Below are 12,728 nucleotides of genomic sequence, written 5' to 3'. Positions count from 1 at the left end.
TACTGTACGTAATGAATAAAAATAATCTTTATAATTTGTATTTTGATGACATATGTACCTTTGGGTTGAGTCCACAGAGAGAGCTGAATCTTCCTCTCTTCTTTTCCTTTCTACCAGTTGTTGGAAGCCCAGAATTACCTACCTCGTCACTGCCAAGTGCATTGTGTGATGACAACTGGGTCATGGAGGGAGGTGAAGAGCTAGCCTCATTGCATTTAGTTAGTAGTTCCCTAGTTAATGATTTGACCAGGGCATCGTCAAATGCATAATCCGTTGACTTCATTGCAACCTGGAGCATCTTCTCTGACCCAAATTCTTGAAGAAGCCCCTTGTAGACAGCCTTGAAAATCTTTTTGATTTTCAGATTCTGGGGGTAGGCTTGAGTTGGTTCAAGGCCTGAGGTGCCACAGAACTCAGACAGAATCCTCTTTGTGAGAACTCTTGATGTTTCACCAATGTCAGAGGATTCCAGTAATGTGATAGGGGTGATCATTGACAGCAATCTAACAATCAGTAAAAGTACCAAAGAGGTGTAGTCATTGCTAGTGGAGTCAAATGATGCATGTGTATCAGAGTCCATGGCTGATGGAGTTGATGGATACACAGAGACACTACACATCTCCAGATCTTTGTTGTCCATCTTGGATTCCACCTCTCCTAAAACTTGAATATCCACAGTTCCACCGTTGTGTGTGCTGCTGCTGCCAGACAGAGAGGTTCTAGGCAATGATTTGGCACTAGACTGACGGCTAGTGGTCATGAGAGCCGGTCTGTCAGAGTCAAGTGTTCCAGCATCAGTTGGGGACAACCCATTGATTATGTTCATCAACTCTGATAATTCTTCTGATGAACTGGAGGCCACAGAACAGGTATCCATGACCTGATTGACCATTATATTGGTGAAAAGGCTCTTTGTGTCACAGTAAACCTGTGAGGAACTAATGGAGATGGCAGAAGAGCTCGGGATAAGCTGACTTGTGTCCTGCAGAGAACCATCAGAGATGACAGTTTGGCAGAAATCGGATCCTTGTGATGGTGGAGGAAGCCAGAAGACAATCTGCTGTAGCAGACGTTTTATTGACTCCGTAGCAAAGGAGTACACAAGGTCAGATGGAAACTCCCTGGATTCTTCAGAAGCATTCAATCCTGTCTTCAGCTTCAAAAGAATAGAGTCAGACACGCTCTTGCCAGCTGGCACAAAAAGAGCCTGGGGGGTGTTGTGACTTTTTATGAGCTCATAAACTTTGTCAGTGAGCTCATGTGAGAAGTTCTGAAGACCGTCCCTGGGGCTGAGTCTCGCAAGTCTTCTTGTAAAAGAAGTGACATCATCTGCAGTTGCTATGTGTTCCGTATCTTTTCTTGGAATGACCTCCATAACAGTGTTAACTATGGCAGAAATGGTTTGCCTTGTGTAATTTGTTGACCCTTGTGAATGAGTTGAGGAGTCACTCATATCAATGACCGAACTCCTAATGATAGGACAATAGATTTCAACAGGCCACTCATTGGGGACTGGAGTGCCTGGAAGAGAATTTGTAAAATCACTCTGGGACCCTCTGGTCATGGCAGAGGTGATGGACAGGGAGGACTTTGAGGAGGATGGCCGGTGTATCTCATTTCCATCAGTTCTCACCATGTCAACATCCTCCAACATGGAGCCCACGATGGAACAAGTCAAGAGGCCTTTCTCTGAGGTGCTCATCCTCTCTGACATAGACACTCTGCTCTGGATTGTCATCAGAGTCTGACTAATTAAGGTTTTGGAATAATTTACCATGCTGGTCTGGCTGCCTTCATGTTCACTGTAAGTCATTTGTGTAGAAGTAGCTGTTCTGCATATGGATTCGGCATGTTTGGGGGCCTCAACCACATTGTCTAGGAGGACCGGTTGTTGCTGGGCAAAAAAATCCTTGACCTTGGTGAACACATTGTTGAACAGGTTAACAGTGCCTGGCCAAATTATCTTTCCTTTCACATTGGCCCCGTTGTGAACACTGACAGGAAGGGTTGAAGCTGACAGGGATCTCTCTAACTGGCCAGACACTGAAGCATCAGACATTTTAGTCATCTGGGTGAAGCTATTAAGGTCTTTAGTGATGCTTATGACAATGTTGGATGCTGCAGAATTGGTGTGCAGAGAAGAGGTGAACAAAGATGGAGTTCCACTCTTCTGAAGGATTTTGACATCACTTTCATTACTGGACTCTACACTTCTACCATCAAGGTTGGTATTTACAATGCCAATTAACCCTGATTGAAGGATCCCACCAGCCATATGTGAGGCTTTAGTTTGAAACTCCTCAGTACATAGTTTGTCAAAGGCTGTGGATTTAAGACTTCTAGAGGATGCCTCCTCCTCAATATTGTTGATCTCACCATGCAAATTGTCCTGTGTATTGACAGCATAGTCATAAACAAATAAATATGATTTGGAGGCGGCAAGGACGTCAATCTGAGAAACAACGGCATCCAAAAGCTTGGACAGGTCTTCTGTATCTCCTTTTAGGCTAGATATGCATTCCTCCATGGATTCCTCGGAGTGATACACAGTGAGGATCTGACTAATGACCTCCTTGGTACAGGTTTGAAGGTCTGCTTGGATTTCAAGAGAATCACTACTACAAGTCACCTGAGAATCTAAACTTTCACTAGGAGCCTGTTTGAGAGTCTCATTATGTATTGGTGTAACACCATCGATGACCTTTACAGAGTCTTGGCAGGGAGTGAGAAACCACCTCAGCATTTCTCGAAATCTATGATATATAATACGAGCAGCAGAAAGGGTGCTCACTTTTGACATTTTGAAATTTTCAGAGTCATGTGCCTGCATGGACTGAACAATAGTCTCCACATCTGTTACAAAAGTGTCCAGCAATTTAGATGCTTCCGAGTCTCCCAGTAAGCTGTTTGTAAAGGGGTTGACAGATCTCAGAGCTTCACTCACTGCCTTTCTAGCCTTTGTCTGGAAAGACACACTGGAGAGTTTCTTCATATTTATAACTGGAAGACTCTGGGTAGATTCACTGTTGGTGGTGCTGTCCTGCAGACCAAGTGGAAAAGTGAGATGGGAGAGACATTGTTCACTGTCTAACAACTCAGATGGTGAGGCGGAACAAGAACTGGTGAAATCATTCAAGTCAGACATGATGCCATCCACAAATAGAATGGCCTCCAGAGACTCTTCAGAATCACACTCTCCAACAGAAGATGAGAACTTCTCCATCACCTCAGTCTTATACAAGACTAGAACCTGGCTGGCAATCGCTTTTGCGGTGTCAAGGAGAACTTGGTCTTGCAAATACTTTTTGAGAGCCAAGAGAGGTTTTGGGGTCTCACTTTGTCCTTTTTGTTCATTCATAGATGAGGAGGTTATTAAAAGTGGTTTACAAGAAATGGAGTCCGATGTGTCAGCCTCACCATTACTGGAATGACCGATGTCCAGGCACAAAGTTGGAACCATTGTGAAAGAATCTTTTGTGCTCTCCACAAATGTACTTGCGAGATCCCATTTTTCTGGACAGGTAAGGAGCCTCTTCAGCGTATTTTTCATGTCGTAGTAACAACCAACAGTGTAAGACCAGATCTTACTTTGATGGTTTTCAAGAAGGATCTGCTCACTCTGTGCAGGGGAGCAGGATGCCCTGATAGACTGGGTAAGATTGTCCATGTCTGAAACAAAGGTACTTACCAACTCAGAAGCCTCAGGGTCAATCATAAGGTCTCTGATCTCACCTATCCTAGGAGTTGGACTAGATGATGTAGTGCCAGAACAACATGATGCACAACCCCTGAATCTTTTAACGATCTCCCGGATCGATTCAGTGGCCTTGGTCTGAAACTCCTCAGTGAGTAGTCTGTCCATACTTTGTGTTGACAGACAAAGACTAGATTTGGTACCTTTGATATTGAGGTTGCTCTCTCCTTGTTTTAGCATCTCCTCAGGACTTTTACAAGCTTCAAGCCTCTTCATATGGTCAGCAACAACACAAAGCAGTTCCCTCTTGTCGGGTTCATTTTCCTCCTTATTGCTGAAGTTCAAAACAGTGCCACTGAGGGCTGTCATGACCTGTCCTGTTAAATGTGTCATATCCACCTCAACACCATCCTCTCTGAGAACAACACTCTGCTCAACACTCTTCCCATTAATGTACATCTGAAGTATGTTGGAAATGCCAGACACCATCTCCTCAACCACCTTGGTGCTGGAGACACCACCACTGGCAAAAATGACAGGGGACATTCGCCCAGAGATGGGAGTTTGGATGGCCACAGAGATGATGGAATTTACTTTCTTTGACACTTCTCCAACAATAACCCGGGATAGACTTTGAGTGTCTACCTGGCCCTCTCTTTGGATACAGAGGACATTGTTCAGCGACTCTTTGAAGGAATCCTGGACACCAGTGAGGAGACTGTCCTCAGTGATCCCAAAAAAGTCACTGAGTGGCTCAGATGAAATAGACTCACCATCTCCCTGAGTATTTGGCAACAATGTCTGAGACCTTTGAGAATACAAAGCAAACAATACAGCATTCCATATTCAATAGTGGATACTGTAGTCACATTAATGCATAATTCAGTAATCAATTAAATTGGTCATTAAGAGTAAACTGTAACACAGATAACAAAACATATTTTCACAAAATGGGTTATGAATAGTTATGAAACCGAATGACTGAACATACCCATTACGAGAGGAGCTTGATTTGGCCGTGCAAGACCTTGAGGATTTGCTGCTGCCTCTCTTGCGAACCTTCAGGTTTGTGCTAGAGGATCTCTCTGATTCTGTCAGAGACTTGCCGGATACTGGAGACACATGGCTGTATATCCGTACAAAACGGAAAATTGCAGGGATGATGACCTCCAGGATGGCCTCAGATACAAACCGCACAATCTCCAGGCACATCTCTGCAAGCAATGCCCTCATCACCTGTAGGATTCGAAACAGTGTAGGTAGATTACGCATAGCCGGGCTCTGAAACCAAGCTCCTCAAAGAGATACCAACAATCTCACATAAGTTCATGAGAATCATGAAAGTGGCATACATTGGAAAGCATGAAAAGCAGTAGGCTACTAAAAAGCTCTTTGTATATAACTGTTTGTGATAATGTGGATGATACTGTAGATAGATAAAAGGCTTGTATCTAATTTTCTTGAAACATCTATTAATATACAGTGCCTTGCGAAAGTATTCGGCCCCCTTGAACTTTGCGACCTTTTGCCACATTTCAGGCTCCAAACATAAAGATATAAAACTGTATTTTTTTGTGAAGAATCAACAACAAGTGGGACACAATCATGAAGTGGAACGACATTTATTGGATATTTCAAACTTTTTTAACAAATCAAAAACTGAAAAATTGGGCGTGCAAAATTATTCAGCCCCCTTAAGTTAATACTTTGTAGCGCCACCTTTTGCTGCGATTACAGCTGTAAGTCGCTTGGGGTATGTCTCTATCAGTTTTGCACATCGAGAGACTGACATTTTTTCCCAATCCTCCTTGCAAAACAGCTCGAGCTCAGTGAGGTTGGATGGAGAGCATTTGTGAACAGCAGTTTTCAGTTATTTCCACAGATTCTCGATTGGATTCAGGTCTGGACTTTGACTTGGCCATTCTAACACCTGGATATGTTTATTTTTGAACCATTCCATTGTAGATTTTGCTTTATGTTTTGGATCATTGTCTTGTTGGAAGACAAATCTCCGTCCCAGTCTCAGGTCTTTTGCAGACTCCATCAGGTTTTCTTCCAGAATGGTCCTGTATTTGGCTCCATCCATCTTCCCATCAATTTTAACCATCTTCCCTGTCCCTGCTGAAGAAAAGCAGGCCCAAACCATGATGCTGCCACCACCATGTTTGACAGTGGGGATGGTGTTCAGCTGTGTTGCTTTTACGCCAAACATAACGTTTTGCATTGTTGCCAAAAAGTTCAATTTTGGTTTCATCTGACCAGAGCACCTTCTTCCACATGTTTGGTGTGTCTCCCAGGTGGCTTGTGGCAACCTTTAAACAACACTTTTTATGGATATCTTTAAGAAATGGCTTTCTTCTTGCCACTCTTCCATAAAGGCCAGATTTGTGCAATATACGACTGATTGTTGTCCTATGGACAGAGTCTCCCACCTCAGCTGTAGATCTCTGCAGTTCATCCAGAGTGATCATGGGCCTCTTGGCTGCATCTCTGATCAGTCTTCTCCTTGTATGAGCTGAAAGTTTAGAGGGACGGCCAGGTCTTGGTAGATTTGCAGTGGTCTGATACTCCTTCCATTTCAATATTATCGCTTGCACAGTGCTCCTTGGGATGTTTAAAGCTTGGGAAATCTTTTTGTATCCAAATCCGGCTTTAAACTTCTTCACAACAGTATCTCGGACCTGCCTGGTGTGTTCCTTGTTCTTCATGATGCTCGCTGCGCTTTTAACGGACCTCTGAGACTATCACAGTGCAGGTGCATTTATACGGAGACTTGATTACACACAGCTGGATTGTATTTATCATCATTAGTCATTTAGGTCAACATTGGATCATTCAGAGATCCTCACTGAACTTCTGGAGAGAGTTTGCTGCACTGAAAGTAAAGGGGCTGAATAATTTTGCACGCCCAATTTTTCAGTTTTAGATTTGTTAAAAAAGTTTGAAATATCCAATAAATGTCGTTCCACTTCATGATTGTGTCCCACTTGTTGTTGATTCTTCACAAAAAAATACAGTTTTATATCTTTATGTTTGAAGCCTGAAATGTGGCAAAAAGTTGCAAAGTTCAAGGGGGCCGAATACTTTCGCAAGGCACTGTATCTATGAATAATTTTCAAGGTTAAGGGACTTACAGGGTCCATCCTGCCAATGCTTAACTGCCTCCATTGCCTTTCGGAGATAATTAGATGTTTTTAGCACCAAAAAGCACACCAACACACATACAATTTATAAAATCATTGCATTCAAATACTACAACAGAAGTTTAGACATACTCCTCAGTAAGTTTTTCCAGAAACCGGATGATAACCGGGTTGAAAGCATCCGGATTGATTGGCGGGAGGTCAAGAGCCCTGGTCTGACAGGCCCTGGAGACACACTCATTAGATTGTCCCTGGTGAGATGTCCCCTGAACTGTCATCCCAGAGAATTCCACAGATGTAGAGGGACCTGTGTGCAAAGCAGCATTCACCAAGGTAAAGAAGTCAGAAAACATGTAACCTTCTAAGGCAAGTATGTATTAGCCAATTTTGTGTACTTTGTGAAGATAAGTACCCAACAAAGGATTATGCACTCTGCTATTAGTCCTCTGCTCAATAGATGTCCATACTAAATCACATTTACATGCAAAAGGATTACATTCAGTGAAATTAGAGTTTAATTTATGACCTGCATCTGTATCAGTGATCTGCTCCACTTTGTTTCTCTTGGTCCTCTTGGTCTAAAAAGACAATGCAGTCAATGATATATACGTAGATACTGTATGAAGCCATTCCAATACAGCCCTTTGAGTAGAGCAAGGGTAAGAATGATTATAGGGCTGTCCCCGACGAAAAAAATTATTTATAGACCGAGAGACATCCTGTTCTAATGTTAAAATGTATTTTTCCATATCAGACACACCCTATGTGTTTGAATACAATCACCTACATAGGCACTGAGCTTGTCTGATGCTTTAAGCACACTGTTTTATTAAATAATTAAGACACACAAATGACTCAAAAAAGAGCCCGATGGTGACACTGTATTATTACAGCATAGCAAAGATTAAAAACAGCCGAATCTGTGAAATTGCTTAATTCAACATTTAGCCGGTGCAATGAGGCTTGGTGCTCACAGAATCAGTAGGCTATTAAACAAATACTCAAACAGGCAACAGAAGCTATATCTGTCTTATTTCTGTATACATGTATGCAGTACCAGTCAAAGGTTTGGACACACCTACTCATTCAATGATTTTCTATATTTGCACTATTTTCTACATTGTAGAATAGTAGTGAAGACATCAAAACTATGAAATAACATATATGGAATCATGTAGGTACCAAAAAGTGTTAAACAAATCAAAATATATTTTATATTTGAGATTCTTCAAAGTAGCCATCCTTTGCCTTGATGGCAGCTTTGCACACTCTTGGCATTCTCTCAACCAGCTTCACCTGGAATGCTTTTCCAACAGTCTTGAAGGAGTTCCCACATATTCTGAGAACTTATTGGCTGCTTTTCCTTCACTCTGCGGCCCAATTCATCCCAAAACATCTCAATTGGGTTGAGGTTGGGTGATTGTGGATGTTAGGTCATCTGATGCAGCCCTCCATCACTCTCCTTCTTGGTCAAATAGCTCTTACACAGCCTGGAGATGTGTTGGGTAATTGTCCTGTTGAAAAACAAATGATGGTCCCACTAAACGCAAACCTGATGGGATGGCGTATCACTGCAGAATACTATGGTAGCCATGTTGGTTAAGTGTGCCTTGAATTCTAAATAAATCACAGACAGTGTCACCAGCAAAGCACCCCCACACCTCCTCCATGCTTCATGGTGGGAACCACACATGTGGAGATCATCTGAACACCTCCTCTCACAAAGACATTGTTGGAATTTGGACTCATCAGACCAAAGGACAGATTTCCACCCATCTAATGTCCATTGCTCGTGTTTCTTGGTCCAAGCAAATCTCTTCTTCTTATTGGTGTCCTTTAGTAGTGCTTTCTTCGCAGAAATTTGACCATGAAGGCCTAATTCACACAGTCTCCTCTGAACAATTGATGTTGAGATGTGTCTGTGACTTGAACTCTGTGAAGCATTTATTTGGGCTGCAATGTGAGGTGCAGTTAACTCTAATGAACTTATCCTCTGCAGCCAAGTTAACTCTGGGTCTTCCTTTCCTTTGGCGGCCCTCATGAGAGCCAGTTTCATCATAGCGCTTGATGGTTTTTGCGACTTGATGGTTTTTGCACTTGCACAATTTTTCGGATTGACTGACCTTCATGTCTTAAAGTAATGACTGTTGTTTCTCTTTGCTTATTTGAGCTGTTCTTGCCATAATATGGACTTGGTCTTTTACCAAATAGGGCTATCTTCTGTATACCAACCCTACCTTGTCACAACACAACTGATTGGCTCAAATGCATTAAGAAGGAAAGAAATTCCTTTACTTAATTTTTAACAAGGCACACCTGTTAATTTATTAAATGCATTCCAGGTGACTACCTCATGAAGCTGGTTGAGAGAATGCCAAGAGTGTGCAAAGCTGTGATTAAGGCAAAGGGTGACTACTTTGAAGAATCTCAAATATAAAATAGATTTTGATTTGGTTAACACTTTTTTGATACCTACATGATTCCATATGTGCTATTTCATAGTTTTGATGTCTTCACTATTATTCTACAATGTAGAAAATAGTCAAAATAAAGAAAAACCCCTTTGACTGGTAATATATATATATATATATATATATATATATATATATATATATATGGATGATTTACAAAGCCAGGCACATTTAACAATTAGGCTATTAATTATAGACCTAATTTAGTTGGTTTTCCTCTCTCCTCAATTTTCTTAGACAATTAGGCTAAGGCAAGGTCTGTTTCCCCATCTCTACTGCTGCTGCCTCTGCAGCATTGTTCTCAATCCCAATATGCTGGTTAACTTTGCTATTATGCACATAGCAACATAGGAAAGGGTGGCAATTCTACGGAGCACTGAAGAGTATGTTTCAGAACCACGGACAGCGACCGTATCCAATGCAGGAGAAAGCGCATTTGCTATAAAATAATATTTGATTTATTAGTGTTGCACCATTATTTTAACATAATATAACCATATACAATTTCAGTATCACTTCTTAGCGGGATGGACTGTGCCATCCCTGTGGCCTCGGCAATGGATTAGTCAACTGAGACAGGCGCGAATCAGACAGGTGTCCAAGTGCACCTTGAAGAAAAAAAACTTTTGCGACTGCTCAACTTAAGAAATCCCAGTCAACCAACAGCCTATTGACCAAACTGTCGAACAAATGGGGTCAGCCCTCGATTTACTATTAGGAGATAAAAGGGTATTGCATGGGCAATTTACCTTCCTCAGAACAACATGCTGTAGGGGCAGGTTATAGATATGAAAGATATCTTGGCTCAATCTATTCCCTTACCTTGACTTTTTTTCTCTTCACGGCATCCGGCTCCATCTGAGGCAGGGGATCCTTCTTCACCTCATCCTCATCTTCATCATTCTGATTATCAACAAAATCTATCTCAGCTGCATCAGTATCAGTGCTCTGTTCAACTGTGGGCCTGTTGGCACTGGTCTTCCTCTTGGTCTAAAAAGACAATAGCCAATGACATACTATGTTGCCGTTGCTATACAGGCCTTTGAGAAGAGCTACAGTAAACAATTGGTGATTGAATATTAAGAGATGGAAGCCTGTTGTAATGACAATTTACCTTCCAACCTCACAACATGTTATATGGCATATTGGACAGGTTTAAAGTGTGGACAGGTAAGACCCCAGATTTCCCTTTCTCTCCTCAGTTTATTCTCTCACCTTAACTTTTCTCCTTGTCACAGCCTTCAGCTCGATCTGAGGCAGGGGATCCTTCACTTCACTATCTTCTGGATAGTTTAAACCCAGGATATCATTCTTCATTTTCTGGACTTGACCTTCCAAACTTTGATGATCATGTGGATCATCCTCATTTAAACTCTGATTGGAAAAAATAAGACCATTCTTTAAATGCTTGTGGATATGGACAATATACCACAGCTAAGAGCTGTTCTTACACATGACACAACGCACAGTTATTATAAACTGGTTACCAACTTAATTAGAAAAGTACAAATAAATGTTTTGTCATACCCGTGGTATATGCTCTGATATACCACAGCTTTCAGCCAATCAGCATTCAGGGCTCAAAACACCCAGTTTATAATGGCCAATATTTAGTTTTTTAAAGAACAGGTTTTCTCTATAAATCCACATAGATCATATTGCCTGATATCAAGATTCGTAATTAATGCGTTATGGAGTCACCTATTATTATAATAATTTAGGTAGAATTATGATAAATAGCCTACTGCTGTTATCTTTGCAAGGATCATATTTCAAATCAAATCAATTTTATTTATATGCTGGTTAACTTTGCTATTATGCACATAGCAACATAGGAAAGGGTGGCAATTCTACGGAGCACTGAAGAGTATGTTTCAGAACCACGGACAGCGACCGTATCCAATGCAGGAGAAAGCGCATTTGCTATAAAATAATATTTGATTTATTAGTGTTGCACCATTATTTTAACATAATATAACCATATACAATTTCAGTATCACTTCTTAGCGGGATGGACTGTGCCATCCCTGTGGCCTCGGCAATGGATTAGTCAACTGAGACAGGCGCGAATCAGACAGGTGTCCAAGTGCACCTTGAAGAAAAAAAACTTTTGCGACTGCTCAACTTAAGAAATCCCAGTCAACCAACAGCCTATTGACCAAACTGTCGAACAAATGGGGTCAGCCCTCGATTTACTATTAGGAGATAAAAGGGTATTGCATGGGCAATTTACCTTCCTCAGAACAACATGCTGTAGGGGCAGGTTATAGATATGAAAGATATCTTGGCTCAATCTATTCCCTTACCTTGACTTTTTTTCTCTTCACGGCATCCGGCTCCATCTGAGGCAGGGGATCCTTCTTCACCTCATCCTCATCTTCATCATTCTGATTATCAACAAAATCTATCTCAGCTGCATCAGTATCAGTGCTCTGTTCAACTGTGGGCCTGTTGGCACTGGTCTTCCTCTTGGTCTAAAAAGACAATAGCCAATGACATACTATGTTGCCGTTGCTATACAGGCCTTTGAGAAGAGCTACAGTAAACAATTGGTGATTGAATATTAAGAGATGGAAGCCTGTTGTAATGACAATTTACCTTCCAACCTCACAACATGTTATATGGCATATTGGACAGGTTTAAAGTGTGGACAGGTAAGACCCCAGATTTCCCTTTCTCTCCTCAGTCTATTCTCTCACCTTAACTTTTCTCCTTGTCACAGCCTTCAGCTCGATCTGAGGCAGGGGATCCTTCACTTCACTATCTTCTGGATAGTTTAAACCCAGGATATCATTCTTCATTTTCTGGACTTGACCTTCCAAACTTTGATGATCATGTGGATCATCCTCATTTAAACTCTGATTGGAAAAAATGAGACCATTCTTTAAATGCTTGTGGATATGGACAATATACCACAGCTAAGAGCTGTTCTTACACATGACACAACGCACAGTTATTATAAACTGGTTACCAACTTAATTAGAAAAGTACAAATAAATGTTTTGTCATACCCGTGGTATATGCTCTGATATACCACAGCTTTCAGCCAATCAGCATTCAGGGCTCAAAACACCCAGTTTATAATGGCCAATATTTAGTTTTTTAAAGAACAGGTTTTCTCTATAAATCCACATAGATCATATTGCCTGATATCAAGATTCGTAATTAATGCGTTATGGAGTCACCTATTATTATAATAATTTAGGTAGAATTATGATAAATAGCCTACTGCTGTTATCTTTGCAAGGATCATATTTCAAATCAAATCAATTTTATTTATATAGCCCTTCTTGCATCAGCTGATATCTCAAAGTGCTGTACAGAAACCCAGCCTAAAACCCCAAACAGCAAGCAATGCAGGTGTAGAAGCACGGTTTGATGTATAACAAGTCCCATAGGTTATTATAATGCATAATTTTT

At 41.2% G+C, this 12,728-nt stretch overlaps 1 protein-coding gene across 10 annotated transcripts in view; it reads right to left on the bottom strand.

Moving 5' to 3' along the window:
- Positions 1–12,192, bottom strand: part of LOC118936380 — a 72,592-nt gene extending 60,400 nt beyond the window's left edge. For 6 of the 10 annotated variants that reach the window (XM_036980277.1, XM_036980232.1, XM_036980268.1 and 3 more), the window contains exons 1-4: positions 12,008–12,191; positions 11,615–11,782; positions 10,524–10,682; positions 10,131–10,298 (exon numbers count right to left, since the gene is read on the bottom strand). In XM_036980277.1, coding sequence (XP_036836172.1) covers positions 10,131–10,298; positions 10,524–10,682; positions 11,615–11,782; positions 12,008–12,109 — 597 coding nt within the window. In that variant the 5' untranslated portion in view covers positions 12,110–12,191. Of the gene's footprint in view, positions 1–58; positions 4,503–4,685; positions 4,931–6,828; positions 6,866–6,969; positions 7,145–7,363; positions 7,416–10,130; positions 10,299–10,523; positions 10,683–11,614; positions 11,783–12,007 lie in introns of all 10 variants that reach the window. The other 4 variants (XM_036980243.1, XM_036980246.1, XR_005052127.1 and 1 more) reach the window with 4 other exon arrangements.
- Positions 12,193–12,728: the final 536 nt, after the last annotated feature.

Source organism: Oncorhynchus mykiss, chromosome 1 (genome assembly GCF_013265735.2).
Source record: "Oncorhynchus mykiss isolate Arlee chromosome 1, USDA_OmykA_1.1, whole genome shotgun sequence".
In the NCBI taxonomy this organism is placed as follows: Eukaryota; Metazoa; Chordata; class Actinopteri; order Salmoniformes; family Salmonidae; genus Oncorhynchus; species Oncorhynchus mykiss.
Note: the sequence above shows the minus strand (reverse complement) of the source record. Positions and strands in the feature narration are given on the sequence as shown.